At 43.5% G+C, this 23,141-nt stretch overlaps 1 protein-coding gene across 2 annotated transcripts; it reads right to left on the bottom strand.

Annotated features, from left to right (window-relative positions):
- Nucleotides 1-3,297: 3,297 nt before the first annotated feature.
- Nucleotides 3,298-10,095, bottom strand: LOC121393371. 2 transcript variants are annotated; one of them, XM_041561750.1, is made up of 2 exons: nucleotides 8,389-10,095; nucleotides 3,298-5,082 (listed from the first exon to the last, which is right to left on the bottom strand). In XM_041561750.1, exons 1-2 carry the CDS (start codon nucleotides 9,743-9,745, stop codon nucleotides 4,637-4,639), a joined length of 1,803 nt encoding a protein of 600 aa, XP_041417684.1. In that variant the 5' UTR covers nucleotides 9,746-10,095; the 3' UTR covers nucleotides 3,298-4,636. The 2 variants fall into 2 exon arrangements, with proteins under 2 accessions (XP_041417684.1, XP_041417685.1); XM_041561751.1 differs by having other exon boundaries at nucleotides 3,298-5,079.
- Nucleotides 10,096-23,141: the final 13,046 nt, after the last annotated feature.

Below are 23,141 nucleotides of genomic sequence, written 5' to 3'. Positions count from 1 at the left end.
GCTTTAGTGTCAACTAGTCTAAACCAAACTGTTGACAATCGAAAATGAGAAGAGATACTAGACTAGACCTACTTGACATATACACAGAAATAGTTTAGCCGCACAACCAACAACAGAGCTTTAAAAGAACACGCAAAGTGCTAAACTACAGTAACTTGTAGCCCATCAGAGCTTTAGGACATTTACAAGACAGTTTTACCTGTAGCCAATCAAAGATGAACACTAACAGAGCTACACCAACCCGGGCCAATCAAAACTTTTGAAGGACAACAATAAAAAAGCTAAATAAACCTAAAACTGTTAGCAAGTCAAGACAATGAGACCTTTATTGGGCCAGAGCAACCTGTAAGCCAATTACAGCTCTAGAAAAACATTAACATGTCCTAAACCACTTGCAGCTAAAGAGAGAATTTTAAGGCTAAAGGTGGCCATAGACATAACAATTACGATCTTTCTTGGAAAAGATCTTTCCAAGAAAGATCGTTCGTTTCAATACACACGTGTAGAGCTGAATCGTCAGATATACAGGTAGATATACGGGAAGAAACAATAGAATTCTACCTGTATTTGACGATTCAGCACTAAAGGTGGCCATAGACGCAAAGATCCGCTCGTTTGGCAACATCGCCAAACGAGCGGATCTTTCCCCGATATGCCATTAACGAGCATGGCTATATCGGGGGTAATCTGATTGTTCGAATCCTCGATTCGTACGATAGGATCTGTGTGTCTATGGCCACCTTAACAAAGGGCGATGTTTGGGTCCCTTCAAAGGCACCCGATCAAAATTTTCTGTCCAGCCCGATCGACGAGCCGACTGATATCCAAGTCTTCTGCCGATATCAGTCAGCTCTTTTTCGCTTTCCGCGCCAGGGCCTGCCCCCCTCTAGTTACGTCACTGACGATATTATCTGTGCATCTATGGCCACCTTTATAGACTTAGACCAGGCCTGATGATGATGTCTGGCCTAAGAAAGGATATAAGTAGTGATGGGCGAATTCATTCGCCAAGCATGGATTCACAGCAAATAAACGTATTTCGCAGACTGCGAATGTTCGCCATGGGAAAATTCACTGCAACAAAAAAATTGTCGCTCGTGAAATTTATTCGGACTCCCATTGATTTTAATGAATTTGGACAAAAGAGTTTGGACTAGAAGACTGGGAAAAGCCTTCCCATTGCCCCTACACAAACCTGTTGCAAACAACTCAGAGCTTAGAAAATAGCAAAGAAAGGTTTTTTTATTGCTCAATGGGGCTCATTTATCAACACTGGGCAAATTTGCCTGCTGGCAGTAACCCATGGCAACCAATCAAATCTTTGCATTCATTGTTCTAGCTGCAGCTGCTTGAAGGCCAATCACTGATTGGTTGCTATGGGTTTACTGCCCAGTTTGGCCAATTTACTGTATAAATAGATTAACCTCAATTTGTAAAATAACCGAGTTAGAGCACAATTGTTATCACAGCACTAAAAATAGAAGAGTGACATATCGAAGATTATATAAAACTGAAATCCATATTTTTTTGGCAGTTGTTGAAAAAAGATGATCTAACGTCTCGAATCGCTGTAACATTCCCAGAGCAGCCTGTGCCTCGTGATTTGCAGGACCCGATATTCTCACTGCACATTTTCTCCATTAGTTTGGAAGCTGTGGAATTTGGTTAAAGGAAATGGTTTGGTTTCCTACCACACCCAAGGAATGGTGTTTGTATGTATAGTTACATATGCTTCTTCCTCCCAGTGCTTCTTGTGCAAGCAGAGCTGGGTGCAAGGCAATCAGTTTTCCCGGCTGTGCAAAGTGATTTTCATTAGGTTCCATTCCGTCATTAGAGGCCGGCTATTCCTTGATAAGTGTCAGTTAATTGGAGCTTCCAGTATTTGCCCCCAGTATTGCGCACCAACCCCTCTGCTTTATACCAACAGTCGCCCATGGGAGACTGCCTCTCTTGCAGGTGAATAAGTGCCCAAAAATACATTTTAGTCCAGAAGAATGAAGATTGTTGCCCAACAGTCCTATTTTTCGCGGGACAGTCCCGATTTTGACAGCTCAACCCGCAGTCCCGGATTGTTACTGAAATGTCCTGACTTTCTCTTTGATCTTCTGCCCGGAACAGGATAAAAAGTTTCTAAAACTCAATTGGCTTTAGGCAGAGAGCCCAGAATACGTGGCAGGTGCACTTAGATACTTTTGTAATCATTTAAGATAAGCAAAATAACAATTGCAACCATTTCAGATGAGCAGGTCTCTTGGTGAAACTGTGACTTGCAGCTTAAAGGGCAAGTCACCTTCATTATCAAAACTGTAATAACACATAAAAACCACAGAAATGTGTTCAAACTGTTCATAACCCGCCAATTTCGGGAAAATGAACATGGTAATAAGGGGGTGTGGCCACAAAAACATGTGTTGTCCGCGCAGCAAATCTTTTTTGTCCCTCTTTCTATTTCCAAAATGTTTGGAGGTATGCTATATCAGCCCATGTATAAGTCAGTCTGATCAGAGGCACAGCTAAAAGGACAAGTGTACTGGTACATGACAGGGTTTTTTGTTACTGGCTCTCTTTGACCTGCTGCCAACCCAACCCTTCTCCCTGCCTGATACTGTGGATGTGTCCCCACTCTAGATGGAGGCAGCTAAAACGTGCCCAGGCAGGTGCATGCGGAATGGTGGGCAGTTCGTGTCTTGGGTGGGGGTTGGAGAGTGGGGTGGGGGGCAATGGAGGGGCTTCCGGGTGGCCCCATACACCCCAGTCTGACACTGACTGGGACTATCCTATAAAGCAGAGGTTCCCAACCTTTTTTTATCTATGAGCCACACTTAAATGTAAAATGTTGGAGAGCGACATAATCATGCAAAAAATTCATAGGGGTGCAAAATATTGTATTTGATTGACTACTGGTAGCCCCTATGTGGACTTGCAGCTTACAGTTGGCTCTGTTAGGCAGAACACATGATTTTTATGCAATTAAAGCTTGCCTTTAAGGGCTTTTACACACATGCAGTTTTACCTGCACTCCCCTGCATTGCGTTTTCTTCCGTTCAGCCGCAGGGGAGCGCAGGAGTAAACACACTGAATTATTGTCAATGGGGCTGTACTCACACAGACGCATGTAAGCGCCGATCGCTGGTAAAATGCAACATGCTGCGTCTCGACCTGCGTTTGGCGCTTACATGCGTCTGTGTGAGTACAGCCCCATTGACAATAATTCAGTGCATTTACTCCTGCGCTCCCCTGCGGCTGAATGGAAGAAAGCGCAAAGCAGGGGAGTGCAGGTAAAACCACTCGTGTGTAAGAGCCCTAAGTCAGAAATCCAAAAAGAATAACCTGTCTTCAGGCCACTGGGAGCATTATCCAGGGGTCGGAGAGCAACATATTGCTCACAAGCCACTGGTTTGGGATCACTGCTATAAAGGATCTCTTTCTTACAGGACCTATATATATGACTTGCGGTGCATGTATCCCCCCTCCATAAACACAATTATCCGCTTACTAAGGTCACACACCCGACCTACTGGAACAAGAACGTTGTTTTACCTACACATTTGCTATTCATTTCACGATGATCTATCATATAATATTGCTTTGTTCTGGGAACCTGTTCTGAATTAGAGGCTTTGAATGGCGAATGTGTTTGATGTTACAAGGCCTTTGCTTCCCTTGCATCCTACCAGCTCCAGCATTGGATTTAATAAGCAAACACAAGGGAATCTCAGTGCCAATCCACTTATGCACGTATCCCCCATTCATTAGCGGCATTAAAGGAATTTTTCAAACAAAGGGGATATAATCCCTAAAACAAAGTTAAAGTAAATGTTTTCAAATTGCCCTTCTCAGAAGTTTTGCAGTTAACAGTAACCATGTGTTTTTTCAGCGGTTTTCTAGATATTTTATATTATGTAACCCCACGTCCTGGAAGGTCCTGTAACAATGAAGGATCAGATCTCAGCAAGTCTGGGGGGCAGTAGTTCATTTTCTCTCCAAACAGGAGCTCCATCTCCAGGCATTGTTTCGGAGTAATGCAGCAGCTTCCCCGTGCTATAGGCCAAGGAACCCCCTATCCCCCCAATCTGCACCTTTACATTCAATAAAAAACACAGAGACATGTTATGGCAAAAATCTGTGGAGGTCACAAGCTTTATTTAACAGTTAAAATCAAAGTTTAGGTACACCCTGACCCCAGTTGCGGCTCTCATTCTCCAAACGTGGGCTCCTGCCCAAAAAGTTTCCAAAAAACCTGAAGCAGGGATCACGGGGCCGGGCGCACTCAGTGACCGCCTTTTTGCCCATCCCCCTGCTCCCTCGTTGTGCATAATGGCGCTAACCCAGTCACTTGCATGCATCAGAGAAGACCGTGCAGTCCCAGTCTGATGCACACTCGTGACTCACCAAAGGTAGGCCTGCACTATAACCACTTCGTAGACCTAGAGCCGCACTGATGCCAACCAATGGAAAAAGGGGAGGGGTGACACCTAACCTTTCCAATGGCCCCACTACACCACCTGTGACCTCCACCATTCCTCAATAAACACCTTAATGTTCCCAATGAACAAGTGCAAACCTTCTTCCGATAAATGAACTCCCTCCTGTCTGTACAACCTTGTTTGCCTACATTTTATATTTTCATGCCTTATTACACCCCCCCGCCGGAAGAACACATGAATTTATGCATGGCCCTGTTAACCTTCTTTCTGACCTTCTCAATACCTTTTGGGGAAGAGGCGCCTCTCCAATTGCTTCTAGGAATCATATCTGACCATGCCACACATCGGATTCTCCCTTTGCTCAAAATATCTGTTAAGTCAGCCTTCATGTTTTCAATAAGAGCTGGGGTCCTATGTGACGTAAGGTCATTCCCCCCCGCATGTATGATTAATAAATCTATAGGGTTCCTTTCTGCTGCTCCCAAGGACATACCTCTCAGCTGCTCCCATCTCATCCCTCTCTTACCAAGCCAAGCGATCTTCATGTGTTCCTCCGGCAAACCCATCTGCTGTCCTGCAACCCCTGCATGCTTCATTGCCCAGAAAATAAATGAATGGCCTAATATCAAAATGTTGCAAGTTGTCGCACCTCCTGCTGCGACAAAAACAAGAACATTAGTTAAAATCTTCCCTTGCATTGTTTAAAGGTCTTATGTATTTTTTGTAAGCCTTTGACTTCCATCTTCCCAACGCCTTTATCCTCTCACTACTTTCCCCTCCTATTGCTGCTTCAGTTGCTGCACCAATTCTAAAAGAATGAGACCCGAATTTCTTAGGATCCCACCCATTATTGATCACCGCCTTTTTCAAGACCTGTCTGAACTGAAAAGCAGAGAGAGGGGAACCATCCTCATGTAATAATAATAATAATGGACCTCCCTCCGGGCGCACTACCATATATTCCCGTACTAACCTAACAGGGCATGACACTTCACCCGTTTTCGGTATACTTACCCATTTTCCTTTTCCCATCTGATCTGTCTTAGAACTACGAATATGAATCAACAATTTATTTTCTTGTATAGACACGTCTTTGTAACCTAACCCCTTTCCCATTGCCTTTTTTGAAGGTGGCACTAACTCACTGATACGAAATGCTCCTCCAAATGCCAATGCAAAAGCTGCTCTAAACAACACACACTCAAACTGGTCAAAACAAATCCCCCCCAATGATACCAATATCTGTTGCAACCTATTCTTAACAATGGGCTCCCTTTTATCCACCTTAGGACCCTCTAATCTACTCCAACCTTTTAAAAGCTTTTTAATGATAGGATTCCGTGTAAAATCAGGTCTCCCTTCTGCTAAAGAAAAATGCGAAATTGCCGCTAACGTAGTCACCGCCATCGCCTTGGACTTCCCCTCCTTGTACATTTCTTTCAAAAATTCTAACAAATCCTTAAACGCATAATTTTTCTTACCACCAGTGCAGAATAGGCGCCACCTTTCCCATGCCCTTTTATAGCTGGCGAGGGTTTTTTCCGACAACGACCTCGCATATAACTCTTCTAATATGGGTTCACCAGCTGCCACAAATGACCAGGGCACACATGAGCCATTTTTTCTGCCTTAGGGGCCAGTTTAAAGAAAAGCTCCCATCTCTCCCTTGACAATGCGTCTGCTAATGTGTTCTCTACACCTGGCACATGCTGTGCTTTGAATGATATATTGAACTTCATGCAAATTCGCACCAGCTGCCTCAATAACCTAATTACTGGAGGAGAATCGGATGACAAATTATTCACTGCATGAACTACTCCCATATTATCTGATAAAAACCTTATTGCTTTATTCTCCAGTTCTCCCGCCCACAACTCCAGCGCTACCAAAATAGGGAACAACTCTAACAGTGTCAAGTTTTTCGTTAACCCATTCGCCTGCCATACTTTCGGCCACCTACCGGCACTCCATTTTCCTGCAAAATATGCCCCAAAACCAATACTCCCTGACGCATCTGTGAGAAAATCCAATTCCTGGCTAAGCCTAGCCTCCTCAATCCATATTCTTATTCCATTAAACTTATCCAGAAACTTGTCCCACACCTTCAAATCCTCTCGTAATTCCTTTGTAATTCTGATTTTATGGAATGACTTTTTTATCCCTGCCATGGATTTTTCCAGTCGCCTATTAAAAATCTTACCCATGGGAATTACTCTACAGGCAAAGTTTAACAAACCCAACAATTTTTGCATTTCTTTCAATGTTACCTTCCCTGCTGTTATCACCTTCTTGACTGCCTGCACTGTCCTATCCACCTTATCCTTTGGTAGCCTACACACCCTTGCTTCTGAGTCAATTTCAATTCCCAAAAACGTCAATATTGTCGTAGGTAACACCGTCTTTTCCTCAGCTACTGGCACCCCCAACTCTTTCAGCATTTGCAAAAATATTATTAACGTCTTCTGACAAGTATCTTCATATCTCGGCCCAAGAATCAAAAAAAATCATCCAAATAATGAGCTATAGCTACACCCCCTGACCTTCTGTACAATAACCAATGCAGAAATGTGCTAAAAGCCTCGAAAAACGAACAAGATATCCCACACCCCATAGGTAAACACATATCCACATAAAAAACTCCTTGAAAATAACAACCCGTCAACTTAAAACTATCAGGATGCAATGGTAAGAGCCTAAATGCCGACTCTATATCCACCTTTGCCATCAAAGCCCCTTCTCCCTGCATCTTAACTATCTCCAATGCTTTCTCAAAAGACTGATATTGAACTGAACATTCCTCCTTGTCCAATGCATCATTTACTGATGCCCCTTCTGGATATGACAAGTGCTGGATCATCCTATATTTCCCTGGTTCTTTTTTAGGTACAATACCTAATGGTGACACCACCAAATCCTTTATGGGCATTTCCTCAAATGGACCCGCCATCCTCCCTGCCTTCAATTCTTTCTCCAGCTTCTGTTTCAATGCTTCTTCATGCTGAGTAGCCGACTTTAAATTCTTATATACTTTAATTGGAGTCGGCACCTCTAAAACTGGTATTCTAAACCCTTCCAAAAAACCCTTTGCCAAGAATTCTGCTTTACCTCTATCTGGGTAATCCTGCAAAGCCTCACTTAGCTTGCCCACCTGTACTGGCGTTTCCGCTCTTCTGTTGAGCTGCTCGAAAGGGCTGCCTAATCCCCTCCTTCTTTTTGTTGCATTCACTTACTGCATGTGATAAACCACAAGCTGAACATGCATGTCTAAATCTACAAGCATACCCCCTGCTACAGCGCTTTTCATTATAAGCAAAACAAACATTCCTTGGTTTATGAGATATCAATCCTCTACTCACATTGTTAAACCCACCTTGCTCCTTTGCTACCCATCTGGTCCATAAATCTATGTCCTTTTGACCAAATGACAACATCTTACTATTGACCATCTTTTTTCTAAATGCCCTGTCATAATCAGACCATGAAGTGCCCTTGTAAAAAAGATATGTGTCTACTATGGTATCAATGTACTTAATCACATTAAGGCATTGCTCCGGTTTTCTTTCCAGATAAACGCTAGTAAAAACCAAAAAACCTTTCAACCAATCAAAAAACGACTTATTCTTCCTTCCTTCCCCTTCAATCCTAACCCCATCTTCCTTGGCCTGCACCATTTCCCTTGTCAAATCATATATATCAACAAATTTCTCATCTTCAATTGCCTTCCTCAATTTTCTAGGCAAATGTGCTGCTGTTTCTGTCAAGGTGCATGCATAAGTATCTGCTGCTCCTACCAGCACCAACTGACTCCTCTCCTTTACTGAATCCCCTGCTTTTTTCTCCTTTCCCTTACCTTCCTTAAAGTATTTTTTAATTAAAGCCAAAATTTCCCCCCCCTCTGTCTCACTATCTGAAGTCTCTGATTCTGAATCCCGATTAACCAATACATTAGATCTCAACTCACCCAAAGCACCAACCATCCCAGATGAGCTGCGACCTTCCTTCTGAACCTGATGAACTGCTGGCGATGTAGCCGAGATGCGACTTTCCTCCCTCACAGAAAGACTTACTGCCGAAGTAGACGCCTGATCCCTCAGACTTCCAGCTTGACCGCGCCGCTGTTCCCTTCTCTCTTTTCTCCACTGTCTCCAACTGTCCTCCTCCTCTTTGTTCCTGAAAAAGAAACCTTGACCACAGTTATTATCACTGTACCTATTTCCTCGCTGCTCCACCCACCTAGGCCTCCTTGCATATTGGCAAGGACTATGATTCTGAACGCCATAATAACTGCAATCATCATAATCCTCATAAATGCCATCATCAAAATATTCATCATCAACCTCATCACCACCATAATCATCAAAATCCCCCTGGTCCCGATATTGGAAACCTCTACTGTACCTTTGCCTCTGAGAATCATGAATATATCTGACACGGCCATTTCCCCTGAGCCTGACCCTGCAACCCCCCCTTGCTCTTCCTTGCCCCAACCCCCTACCCGCAGGGGGAGGGGCAGACTCTGTTCCCCACTCCCCGTCTTCAGATTCCTCCTCCATGGCCCATCCCCCATCAGATTCGGATTCCCCACTGTTACTGTCCCCATCCTCCCACCCCCCCTCAAGAACTGCCTGCCTAAATCCCCCTCTTGAATTTGAGGCCGAGGAGCCTCCCCCTAATTCGCTGGAGGAACCACTATCATTGGAGGGAGTGGGACCCCTTCGCCCCCCATTTGCGTTGGAGGCAGTGAGACCCCCCCTAGAACCGCTAGGTGAGCCCTTATCGTTGGTGGAAGCGGGACCCCTATCGTTGGTGGGAGCGGGACCCCTATCGTTGGTGGGAGCGGGACCCCTATCGTTGGCCGTTCCACTTTGCCGGGCCCTACCCGAAGAAAGATTTCCGGGACTCCTTCCCAGGCCCCGCCCCCTAGAAGGATTCCTCCCCGTGCCCCTCACCACCTTCCGATGGCTCGGTCCCTCTAAAACATTGGTGGCAGTGGATATATCCAGGCCCACTACCTCCCTCCGCTCGCTTCCCCCCTCCTTACCTGAATGAATCGGACTCTTCGGTGCGCACCCGGCCTGCTTACCTCCGATGACGTCACCGCCGAAAACTCGCGATACTTCACCGACTCGTCTCACAACTTCCCCGATCCTCCTTCGCGCTGGACGTCTTCCGGATTCCTCCTGTAACGAAAACCTCACCTTCCTCTTCTGCCTGAGCCCATCCGACGATGCATCTTCCTGCTCCCAGTCCTCCCGGAACCTCTTCGGCCGAAGAATCTTCCTTCTAGGTGCATCTTCTTCTGCTCCGACGCCTTCCATCTATGGCTCCCGAATCTTCTACTGCTGCCAACGAATCTTCTTCCGCTGCTGCTGAATCCTGCTTCTGCTGCTGGTGCCGCCGCTGCCACCAATGAAGGACCTGCAGGAAACAAAAACAAGTAAGTATGAGCAAAAATCACCACAGCATCACCTTAAAACACTGACCTGCCCCACGCTCCTCCTCTGCTTCCTCCCCCAACCCGCCCACTTTTTTCCCGCCGTGGCTAGCCCCTTCCTTTGTTCTACCTGAGGGGCTAGCTGGGAAGGGTTGGGGGATGCTAAACACGGGCACATTATGGGGGAAGGGGGGCCTGGCCTAAATCCATTCCTACCTAGACGGTCCTCATTCCCCCTAAGGGCAACTCTACATATGAAAAACAAAGGTCAATAACAATAACAATATTTTGGTCCTGCACCCTAATTTGTTGGTATGTTCTTCCCAAGTCTGCGAGAGGTTAAATGGTTCATGATAAAATTGACCACAGTTGGGATAATTCATGACTGCGGAATGCAAAGTGCAATATTCGCTGCAAATCACCATGGGGGTTATGTGATAAAAGGCACTAAGTTTGCCCAGGGGCAGTAACCCATTGCGACCAATCAGCAGGTAGCATTTACTGGTCACCTGTTTAAATGCAAACATCTTATTGGTTGCTATGGGTTACTGCTCTTAGGTAAACTTAGTGCTGTATATTACATATGGGGGCATGTCTTTTATCCATAAAGCAACATTTTCCATTGTCAGTACTACAGTGCTGAAAGTTGCGCTCACCAGCCGCCACAATTGCCCCCAAAGCAAAACTAATTGTAGGTATTCATAGCAAATTGCAGCTACGTAGCGATTGTGTTATTTCTTTTGGTGCAGCTCTGCTCCACCTGCTGGCACGAGCCACTGTGAGAAGCCTGGAATTACTAGCACATTCAGGGTGGTGGTAGCTCCATGATTAGAAACACAGCTATCTAATATCCCAGGGGAATTGTACAGGGTGTAGGTGGACTGTTTCCTGAGTGTTCCACCCCAAACAGCCTCCATAATATATAGGATATAAATTCTGACTATACCTTAGGCAACACTGCAGTTCTTTCCTTTCTCCTACATCATAACTTTTCTTTTGAGTTCCCCAAGTTCTTTGAGGAAGGCTTTTCAGGTTACAAGTGACTGGGCCACATGTTGGGGTGTTTATACTTGTATAATTATTATCTATGTCTAGTGGTAACCTTCGGAAATGAGTGGAAAGATGAGCTCCCATACAATTTTGCCACCAATGGTAACTCAAGAGGACAACCTGAAGGATCTAAATGTGAACCCTTACCCTCATAAATCATAAAGAGAGTAGCCTTGTGATAATATCGCTGTTTTCCCCTAATGAGACAGCCTTTAAAAACCTGAGGCCTCTAGCCTTGGCTAGTCAATTTATATAGTTACAGTTGGGTTGAGAAAAGTTCAACCTCTCCAAATGAACCACAGCATCCATACTTACACTGACTAGGGCTGTATTTATATATAGGCCTCAGAGGGCCTGTGCCTAGGGCTGCACGGTTTTGGTGCCTATTTTTTTCTTTTTTTAAAAAAACCCTCCTCCACGGATTTCCATAAGAAATCCGGAAATGGAGCTGAGGGGTAGGGGGGCCTGAGGTCACTTCTGCTGAATACGTTGCATAACGTCAATGCGCACACTGCGTGACGTCAATGTGCATGCCGCGTGAAGTAAGTGCGCCGGCGTGTGACATCAGCAAGCACGACATAGGGTCGTGTTTAAGTCCGATGCCTAGGGCGGCACCAGACCTAAATACAGCCCTGACACTGACCCCTCCATACATTCACATAAGTTATATATACCATTATCTATATTAATTGTAGATTTTAGTATCACAATAGCCTTATTTCTGTCCAAGAAATCATCCAAGCCACCAGACTAGATCTGCTTCTCTCAGCTTGTAAAGATATGCATAGAAAAAGAGGGCACAGCAGTCTAGCAAAAATAGCAAATATTTTATTACATTACTAGCAAAAAAAATGCATTTCAACCCCTAAAGATGGGGTTTTCGTCAGGGGAACACACAAAGAGAAAAAAATATCCATATATACACGTTGGGTTTTTGGGAAAACCATACAAGCACATGGAAAACCAACAAACTTTTGATGTACTAAGATAGCAGTAAAGACCTAAAGTTAATCCTGTGAATTTAAAGAAACATGGATGAAAAAAGATTTAAACCTGAGCCTGACCCCCTGACATGCATAGAACTACTGAACTCTCTGTAACTCCCCGAACCTTTCTTGAACTCAAGTGCATGTATGACCCATGGGAGATACAGCTGTATACTCTGTGTGCACTTATAACTGACAATCACTTATAATACAAATCATTCACAAGTGATCAGTGGTGATGAGGGAATTTTTTCGCTACACGTGGATTTGTGAAGAAATTCCCCATTTCACCTCCGGTGGATTTTTCTGCAAAACTGCAATAAAAATTTGCGGCAGACAAAAAGAGGGGTATCGGGCACTGAAAAAGATTCAACAAGGGCCGCCACAATTAAAGTTAAAAATATAATATTTATTGTAGATTCATTAAAAAAATTAACAATATCTCCATTGTTCAATGGCCAACCTTGCCTTCATCTTACCTTACCATGCATCCTCTGCATCAGGGCCCACTGGTGCTGCGACTACAAGGGCCCCCCCTTTCCCAACATCTGCTCTACCATACTCCCCATGGCACTGCATAGCAACGTAATGTTTTACCTCCTTCCCTGGATTGGCAGTGCCCATGAGGACTGAGCCTAGTGGGTGTTTCCCAGTGGCCCTCTAGTTGAACCTAAACATGCTAGCCCCCACACTTCCTAAATACTACTGCTGCTTTCAGTGGCGTAACCCCTCTCCCCAGCCGGCCTGTTGCCTTCAGTCAGGGGATGCAGGCTGCTTTGGTGTTGGGCAGTTTGGGGGCAGGGAGTGGGAGCAGTTGTGAGGAGTGGGGGATAAAGATGGACGAGCAGTTTGGGAATTGCTGCAGAGACACTGTCTCTGTTTATTTAGGATAGAAGCTGCCATATAAGCTTGGTGTGACATCACTTCCTGCCTGAGTCTCTCCCTGATCACTTACAGCTCTGAGCTCAGACTACAGCAGGGATGGGAGGAGGGAGGGGGAGAGGAGCAAACTGAGCATGCTCAAGCCCTAGCCCTGGAGGTTTAAGCTGAAAACAGGAAGTCTGATACAGAAGCCCATGAGTACACAATAGAAGGAAAGAAATGCTGTGTTTCTTTGGACAGAGGACTCAGAGCAGCATTACTTTGAGGGTTTACTGGTGTATTTATATAGACCTTTCTGATAAAGCTTACTTAATTTTAGCTTTTCCTTCTCCTTTAAGGCAAAATGGACGAATGGGAGAAGGGAATCTGAGATGGACAGGAAAAAGGACCAAAAGCTGAACAATAGAACAATCAGCATCCAATTGGACGCAGGCGCCAGTTAATTGGGGGAAAGTAGATGCACATGGCCAAATGTGGACGCGCAGAGCGCATTTTCACCTGCGGCGAGACCACATGTGCTGAAATCAGGAGCTCTGGGTGCCTGAGAGCCGGAAGAGAATGTGCTGTAGGCGCGTCCACCCAAACCCGCTGGTCAATGTGTCTGGATGTAAGATTAGACGTCCAACTGGTGGGGCAGGTTACAAAAACCTACAGTTCCACTAGTGTGATCTTGGCCCCTTCTTTGGGAGATGCCAGTAAGTACTTTAAAATCCAAATATAAGATAACGTAGAATATGAAAGAAGTGTTTAACACTGTTTTTATAGAGATCCAAAAAATAACAATGGAAACTGGGATTCTTTTTCCAGCTATAGAATTTTTGCCTCACCTCATTAATCTTGCTCAGCATGGGGACGGGATTGGATTTGTAATTACTGGAAACTCTGAGCTCTGCAGAAAATTCAACTTAAAGGGGGAGCTCACTTCAGAAAGATCACTTTGAATGCGCTGTTGACAGGAATAATAGCAAAGTACATTTATCGTTTTTTGTTATTATTGTTTTTTTATCACATTTTATGGATTATGAGTTTATTAGCCGCCCCTTGAAAATCTGGCATTTAAGCTGCTGTTCAGTTACTAGGATCATACAGTAACGTAACACAACGTGGGGCCCGGGAGCAGGGTGTGGAGCCAGGACCCCCCAACTCCCTCCAAAAAAGAACATCGCTAAATTTGTTGTTAATATTCACAACAAAACTATTCTTCTAATTTTTCAGGACAGATTGACTCATCACTAGTTTTATCCATTTACTTCAGTTAAATATGGGAGATTCCTGTAGGCCAGGACTGTGGGGAGAGGGGTTTCTAAGGTTCTTTTTGGACTCCACTTGCTGGATGGTACTGAAGATCCTGAGGTAGGAAACACCAGGTAGGAGAAGAAAGTCTGCAAGAAAAGACTAAATATTGTGAGGGTTGCTCCTGTAATAGCTCATTCTAGGAGTGAGACATAGGAAAAGGTTAGTTAGTAGAGCAGCCAGATGCTCCACCAAGGAGGGCAGGAGGATTAGTACCCTTGGCACCACCCACCAGCATAGGGACTCAAGATGAAGGATAGAAGAGGAGGACCAGTGAGCTCCTTCTCCTTTAGGGACTTGACACCCTGTTGAGTGAGTACAGCCACTGGGTGCAACTTCTGTACTATTCTTTTTGTGGTCAAGTGATGTGAAGTCAGTGTCCTGTGCACCAACCAAGGATAACAAATGTGAGATCTAAGAGCCTATTGGTAGGAGTGTGCTGTGAAGATCCAGTACTGGGGCTCACCTAAGCATGAATTGTAAGAAACACGTGCTTGCGGGGCTCTGCCTTTTGCACGCAACGTTGCAGTTAGGGGTCCAGAGGGCGGCCCTGGACAGCGGTCCTGGACAAGAGTCCCGGTGGGCCCGGGCCCCCCAGTCCGACCCTGGCTCCGGTTAGCAGAAAACTGCACCACCCTCGGGAAAAGGTAGGTGATTAAAATCACTTGAGGGGTGCCTAATATTTCCTTCTCCATAATGCTACAGTTACATGGGGCAGACACTTTTTGAGTGGCATATTTGCACCTGTTTTTGTTCTCTGCATCAGAGGACAGCTTGATAAACGAGAGCCTGCATCTCACAAGCCGCCCATTGTGATTGTGTTCCTTGAGTTACCTTGCTCTACCACGCCATTGAGCGCCCACCCGGCTGTATTCCAGAGGCACGAATGGGGCTGACTCTGCTCCATGCTCCAGTGCTTTTTGGAAGCAGCTCAAGCCTAGATTAACATGTAATACCAATCTGAATGTTAGTCCTCTGCCTAGGAATGAGATTTGGGAGCAAAGAACCCACAGGTGCCCAGCATGGAATCTCAAAATCAATATAAAAGGGATTTTTTTCTTACCTGCTGCGAAGAAGAGGAATTTAATAAATGCTGTTTATTCCAAAAATAAGTAACTGTAGTTAACCCTCACATGGGAAAAAAAGAATTATAAGTAAGTAATTTAAATAGGAGATAATAAGAGTAAGGGTTATAGTTTTAGGATTGTACCTGTCTCTTCAGTAGGTTTAGGCTGGCAGGGGTGTTACAATATATATATATAGTAGAGCCAAATGGTGCTGGTTTTGAAACAAGGCAAATTGACCAAGGGTAAGGATGACAGTTCCATGACTTTGCATTCAGTATGTCCAGCTAACTAAGCTCCAAAATCAAGAAATCCAATTAAACTCCATAGATTTGGCAGCTTTATCTTGGTTGAACGTAACAGGAGTCATTCACTTTGACCCGTAACATGCCCCTTACTGCTCATTCAGAGAGCAATACTGCCCTGGCCTGGCTGCTTGTAAGGAGTAGGATCAGGAAAAATGTCTTGCAATTATTGTGATGTTTGGGAAGGGGAATGTCCCAGGAGAAGCTATAGAAGGGTGGAGTAAAGTGAACCACTGACCAATGAAGAAAGGGATAGCATATGACTAGTGATGGGTGAATAAATTCCCGAGACATGAATTTGTAGCGAATTTCTGTGTTATGCCACAAGCGAATTAATTCAGCGAAAAAAACTGCGCCTACTAGTCTCTGGCAAAAAATCTGCTGCATCAAAAAAAATCGGCGCGCGCATAAATATTGTTGTTCGTCACAATTACTCGGACACCCATTGACTTTAATGCATTTGGACCAAATAGTCGCGCATCAAAATTGACACGCGTCAAAATAATTTTGACGGCCATGACTTCAACGCGTCTTGCAAAATATTTGCTGTTTCGTGAATTTAGCAGTAAATTCGCAAATTTTTCGGCAAGGCGAAACTGCACAGATTCGCCCATCACTGCACATGGCACCAGGGAGCCTGAGGTAGACCACCTTAGCGGAGAGATGAATAGGAATGGTTCGGTGAGGTAGTGGTAGGGGAAGGGTTGTCGGAGCATTAACTGCAGTCGGTGAGAGTTAGTGGCAGGATAGAGAGAGATGAGCTGCCATTGAGGAGGCAGTGAGGGGCCAGTGTCCTGGGGGACAGCCCCAGTTAGGGACTAGAATACTTGAACATAAGGCAGACCCTTCTGCTGAAAATCTGCAACAAGGGGTGGCTTCCCTCACAGGCAAGGAGGATCAGGCAAGTAGGCAAGAGACTGGGGCCTTTCAAGAGTGTTGAGATAATGAAGTATCTGTCCTGAATGACACTGGTGTCTGATTAATCTATTCTTGAGTTGTTTAGCAGCATGAGGGGCCACTGACTCCTGGGCCCACTGGCAATTTTCCTTGTATCCCGCTGGGGTTAGTCTGACACTGGTGCCTTATAACATGGGCATGATAACAGGCGAGGAAGACTAAACAGCACCTTGGGGGGGGGGAGAGGACAATGAGGCCCAGTGAAATTTTTCTGATGGTCTAAGAAGATTTTCCTGAGGTTATGAAACTTCTACTGTCACTAAGTCCATCGTAAGCCAGTGAGTAGAACCAATATGAACCGCAAAATGTGAAAACACTTGTTCCATTTCTTTTTTTTTTATCTAATCTGTCTAAAAAAGTGATAAGTTTCTGTGTATAAATGATCTGTTTTAGCTGTTATTACAAAAACTCCCCTTGATTCATGGTAACCATTACTTTCCCTAATAAGGGCTATTAAGTGCTCTTTCTTCTCGTCGGTGCAGTAGCAAAAAGCCAAACCAGCGAGTGGCAATAATTATCTGCAAAGGGTGTATCTGTTGATTGTTATTCCAGAAATTAAATCCTCCGTCGGCCCTGATGGATCGTCTCTAGAAAACACAATTTAATACACATTCTCAGGTGCCAGAATCAACAGCGGTTTCTCTTCCCACGATTTTAGTATCAGCCTTTGCCTCCAGAAGCCACAACAACAAGGTGTTTCGCAGGAAATGCTGACACCACCGAAGATTAGAATTCTTTTAACCTTTGGGAGGTTGAGTGTCTCCAAACCAACACCAATACATGGGGTATTTAGAGGTGGAATTGCTCCTGGGTTACTATGAAGGCATCTGTATATAGAATACCTTAAAGGGATACTGTCATGGAAATTTGTTTTCCCCCAAAATGAATCAGTTAATAGTGCTGCTCCAGCAGAATTCTGCACTGAAATCCATTTCTCAAAAGCGCAAACAGATTTTTTTATATTCAATTTTGAAATCTGACATGGAGCTAGACATATTGTTAATTTCCCAGCTGCCCCAAATCATGTGACTTCAATCACTCTTTACTGCTTTACTGCAAATTGGAGTGATATCACCCCTCCCTTTTCCCCCTCAGCAGCCAAACAAAAGAACAATGGGAAGGTAACCAGATAACAGCTCCCTAACACAAGATAACAGCTGCCTGGTAGATCAAAGAACAACACTCAATAGTAAAAACACATGTCCCACTGAGACACATTCTGTTACATTGAGAAGGAAAAACAGCAGCCTGCCAGAAAGCATTTCTCTCCTAAAGTGCAGGCACAAGTCACATGACTTGGGGCAGCTGGGAAATTGACAATATGTCTAGCCCCATGTCAGATTTCAAAATCGAATATAAAAAAAAATCTGTTTGCTCTTTTGAGGAATGGATTTCAGTGCAGAATTCTGCTGGAGTAGCACTATTAACTGATGCGTTTTGAAAAAAACATGTTTTCTGATGACAGGATCCCTTTAAATGGTTTTGTTTACCTTCCAAATACTTTTTTTCAGTTGAGTTGTTTTCAGCTTGTTCACTGGACATAACAACTTTTTAAAGATGGCTTTCCATGTTTTATGTTTATGCAGTTTTTCCAAATAGAAATTTGGTTATTTACTAAAATCCAAAAGATTCTCAATATTTTCTTAAAACCATTTTCGACCAAACTCCTGTACACTTACAACTCCCTACAGTTCAAACACTTAAAAACTCCCTACAGATCAGGTGCAGATTCTGAACTATTACAATCTGCTTCTGGTTGACTCTGCTCTGAAGAGTGACAGCATGGGATCCTCAAAGCAACTCTCAAAAGATCTGAAAACAAAGGTTGTTCAGTATCATGGTTTAGGGGAAGGCTACAAAAAGCTATCTCAGATGTTTAAACTGTCAGTTTGAACTATAAGGAATGTAATCAGGAAATGGAAGGCCACAGGCACAGTTGCTGTAAAACCCAAGTCTGGCAGGCCAAGAAAAATACAGGAGCGGCATATACGGAAGATTGTGAGAATGGTTACAGACAACCCAAAGATCACATCCAAAGACCTGCAAGAAGATCTTTCTGCAGATGATGTATCTGTACATCGTTCTACAATTCAGCGCAATTTGCACAAAGAACATGTGTATGGCAGGGGGATGAGAAAGAAGCCCTTTCTGCACTCACACCACAAACAGAGTCGCTTGTTGTATGCAAAAGCTCATTTAGACAAGCCACGGTAATTTTGGAGCAAAGTGCTTTGGACTGATGAGACAAAAATTTGAATTATAAGAGTTGTTTGCATGGCAGAAGAAGAACACCGCATTCCAAGAAAAACACCTGCTACCTACTGTCAAATTTGGTGGAGGTTCCATCATGCTGTGGGGCTGTGTGACTAGTTCAGATGAATTCAACCCAATATCAACAAGTTCTTTAGGATAATGTTCAAGCATCAGTCACAAAGTTGAAGTTACGCAGGACAATGACCCTAAACACACTTGGAAATCTACAAAGACATTTATGCAGAGGGAAAGTACAATATTCTGGAATGGCCGACAAAGTCCCCCGACTTAAAGATCATCTAAAATCTATGGGATGATTTGAAGCAGACTGTCTATGCTCGGCAGCATCAAATTTAACTGAAGAGAGATTTTGTATGGACGAATGGTCAAAAATACTCACATCCAGAATCCAGACACTCATCAAAGGCTATAGGAGGCATCTAGAGGCTGTTACATTTGCAAAAGGAGCTCAACTAAGTATTGATGTAATATCTCTGCTGGGGTGCCCAAATTTATGCACCTGTCTAATTTTGTTATGATGTATATTGCATTTTTTCTGTTAATCCAATAAACTATATGTCATTGCTGAAATACTACTGTTTCCATAATAAAAGGAAGTTGCTACTTTGAAAGCTCAGCCAATGATAAACAAAACTCTAAAGAATTAAAAGGGGTTCCTAAACTTTTTCATATGACTGTAACATTTACCAATCTGAGGTTGGACATTAGTCAAATATTTTTTTTTCTTAGGCACCAGACCTCAGTCCTTCTCCTCAGTTGACCACATATGCAGACAGGCGAACTGATTGCGGATCATATCCCCCAGACCAACACCTTTGTATCCGGATTCAGCTGGGAAGTATTTGACTGCTAGAGAATCACTCCCCCCTACAGCTTCTGCCCCAGGGCCATATTGTCAGCAGTAGAGGTATCTGCCTAGGGTAAGATGTGAGTATTTGATATGTGGAAGCAATGGTGGAAGTAAATTAATGCTATACCTCAACTTTGTGATCCTCTGTGGCTTTTGGATATTTACAGAATTATGACATTTTAAGAGGCATCTTAATGAGCAAACTCGTTCCCCCAATCCCCCATCTGCGTGCATTAGGATTGCACATGGGATTCTCAGGGGATCTTTACACTTTATGAAACAGACATCCAAAAGAACTGGCAGAGCAGTGTCTTACAGATCCAACAAACAAAGAGCAGACGGAAAGTATTGCACTTGTGAAGTTGCTATAAACATTGGAAAGGCAATAATTGTTTGGAAATTGGGCTGCACCACCGGGAATGTGCTCGGCAGCCTCAACACAGAGTGGAACTATTTATAACAACTATAGCAGCAATTAACTTGAAATATGGAGCACAGGATACATTGTTTAGAAAACATATTTTATCATTAGAGTAATGGCCAGACGTATTTAATGAAAGCATCAATGCAAGTTGTGCAATAAGGCCACAGGCAGAAAGGCTTGCATCCAAATGTACAATGTCAGTGATATCCAACCCAAGACCCTACATCCAACACCAGCCCACCCTGACAGCTTTTGCTGTTAAAGGGACTTATATTGTTTTTACAAGAATCCCATAGTCATAGCTAAGGAAGCAGCAACTTGGCAGGACAGTTGGTAAGGGGTCGTTGACCCCTAACAACCAAGACATTACTACCCATACTTACTGTAAAGCAGCTACATGGCAATGCACATTAACTTGTCAAAGACAAATATCCTTCTTCGACAAAATGCTCAATCATAAATACATTATCCAGGAGTGTTTTTGCCCTGAAGATGAGTTTCCCCTTTAATTTGTTGTGAGGCATCTCTACTTATAAAATATTGCATAACTTAATAGGGCTATATGATATTAATCATGTTTAGGGACTTGATGAATTAAACATCTTTACAAAGAAAGTATACTTTAATAGTGTTGGTGCTTCTTAGTAGAGGTAGAGGATGTATACCATGATGGACTGTAAGAGGCATTAATAGGTTTCACATTTGTTCTTGTTATTTTCTCTTCAATCTCTAGACGGCAGCATCATCACCTGTCAGGAAATCCATTGGTAGAAGGTTCTGGAAGTAGGCGACCCTCTGTGTCATTCATGAGGACATGGCTACTGACCTGGAAGTCCAGAAAAGGAAGAGAGTAGTTGGGCCGAGATCTCTTTGGCTGATGAGGGGGATAAGTTATGGTGCCAAGGGCCTGAGGACAATTGCTGCAGTGAAGGAGAGAGACCATATATTCAGCACTACCCCAAGGTAGGCTAGCTTATGTACAAGCTTCTGTGTCACCTTAGGTGGAGAGAGATAGTGTTACTATTAGACCAGCTGGCTGAGCATCTGAGGTTCCACTGCAGGGACACTGTAACAAGGACAGAACAAGGTTGGTCCTTGGTTCTGCACGATGCATGATTTGTATTGGGATGGACACCTAAGTCCCTATGAGCAGAAAAGAGTCTCAGAAGCAGTGGAAGAAGCTATGGGAGAGATGTGAATCTTTGTACTCTGAAGCTGTGAAGTTGACTGTGAATACAATCTCTTTCAGGATTTATACAACATATAGGACTTTATTTATCAAAGTCCAAATTTATCTGACTATTTGAACTTATTTATTATTAAAAAATCACGATTTTATCGGATCGGGGACAAACACGAAAAAAATCAAGCAAAACTCCTAATGTATGTTTTGTCTGACTTTTTTACCGAAAAGCCCACATTTTTTTGATTTTTGCCTGAAAGTCTAAAATAGTTGGATTTTCGGGCTACTTCCAGCTCAGACCACAAAAACTTTCAAATAGTAGAGGGACCTCTCCAGTTGGCTTATATACAACCTCTGTAGATCTGAGATGCCGGATTTTCTGATTCTAGATTCTGACTTTTTCCATCCTTGGGGTATAATAAATTCGGATTTTATATTCGATTTTTTTTGAGTTTTTGGCCTTTGGACTTTAATAAATGACCCCCTGAATGTATGCACTGTTAATTTAATAAAATACAAGTATAAATCAGTGATTTCACTGGAATTAAATCAGCTGATTCAATTGCCTATGAGTCTGAAATGACCAGCAACTGTGGGCAAACTGATGACATATTCTGAATCTGTAGGAAAAAAACTGTAAATTCCCAGGACCCAAGTACTCATCGGGATAACAGATCTCACAACTTCTATATCCGCAAAATATTTCTCACTACATCACACTTTAAAAAAGAACTGCCCCAAAACAAAGGGCAGAATGTTTCATGAATGGTGGAAATGTCCCAAAATTGCAGAGCAAATGTTATTTATTGGATTAAAGTTAAATATAGAAGCATGGCAAGAGAGTAATCCAATTGTACAATTGCGCAGGAGAGAATCATTTCATTACAATAATGTCTGAACCACATGGAGCAGGGTGAGAACTAGACGTCGCTGAATTAAAAACATTATAACAGGATTTTTTTTAATTCAGGTAGTTGATTGAAAAGAAACAAATAAAACATATTACAGTTCACAGTGCCAGTGATAGTACATAAAGTGATCAGTACAGCCAGGGACGGCCTTAGGCCAATTGGACCAATTGGGCCCAATTGGGCCCCGCACCTCTGGGGGGCCCCGCACCACAGGGCAGCACAGATAATATTTCCCTCAGCACATGATGCTGCCTGGCCTGCCCCCAACTTTGAGAGTCCAGCCCATCCCCAAATCCATTGGTCTAGCCTGCCCCCAACTCTCATAGGCCCAGCTTTCCTCCAACCTTGATAGGCCCTGCCTGCCCCCAATCCAACCAAGCCTGCTCCCAAGCTGAATCGGCCCAGCCCCAAACTAATTGGCCCAGTCCACTCTCCTATTTCCTCCCTCTCTCTCTTACCCTGTGTGCCCCTATTATGTTACCTTGTCTGCCCCTTTCCTTTCTATTTTGTGCCTGTATGCCCTTATTTTCCTAAATACTTGGTGTGTCAGTAGCCAGCAACACTTTGTCTAGGGGCCCCGCCAACATGGTCCCAATTGGGCCCCACATGTGATAGGACCAGCCCTGAGTACAGCAATGGAGATGATCAGGAGGCAGAAGTATTTATAGCAGGGCATTATAACAGGTTTGTTACCGAAATACGAGGACATTGGGTGCAGTGTACTAACTAAAATGTTCATGGATACATATATAACCTTTAAAATATTAAATGCTAGTCTTGAGCTTGACACTCTGACACCATTATCACAAATAATATATTACATTTTGGAGGTTATTTATCAAAGATCGAATTTTAGAATGATATGTATTTTTACAAATGTTTTTAAAAATTATTCTCAATTCGAATGGTATAGTATTTGTGAAAAAATGTGAACGTTTTAAATTCGATCGAATAGTCCTGACTGAAACATTTAAATCAAATTCGAACTCCAAAAAAAAAAAAACTTGAATATTGCGTGTAAATTTTTTTTTGCGAAAATTTGTCTCATCAATGCTATTAACATCTTCAAATAATTCAAGGGACCCCTGCCATTGACTTTTA

The sequence above is a fragment of the Xenopus laevis genome, chromosome 4S (genome assembly GCF_017654675.1).
Source record: "Xenopus laevis strain J_2021 chromosome 4S, Xenopus_laevis_v10.1, whole genome shotgun sequence".
Lineage (NCBI taxonomy): Eukaryota > Metazoa > Chordata > Amphibia > Anura > Pipidae > Xenopus > Xenopus laevis.
This window is presented reverse-complemented; position numbering and strand designations above follow the sequence as displayed.

What these genes read in the sequence shown, in the direction of transcription:
- LOC121393371 (XM_041561750.1), bottom strand. Translation starts at nt 9,745, where the DNA reads ATGGAAGGCGTCGGAGCAGAAGAAGATGCACCTAGAAGGAAGATTCTT. An exon ending in TGGGATGGTTGGTGCTTTGG is followed by an intron (nt 5,083 to 8,388) that starts GTGAGTTGAGAT and finishes TTTTTGTCGCAG; the next exon opens with CAGGAGGTGCGACAACTTGC.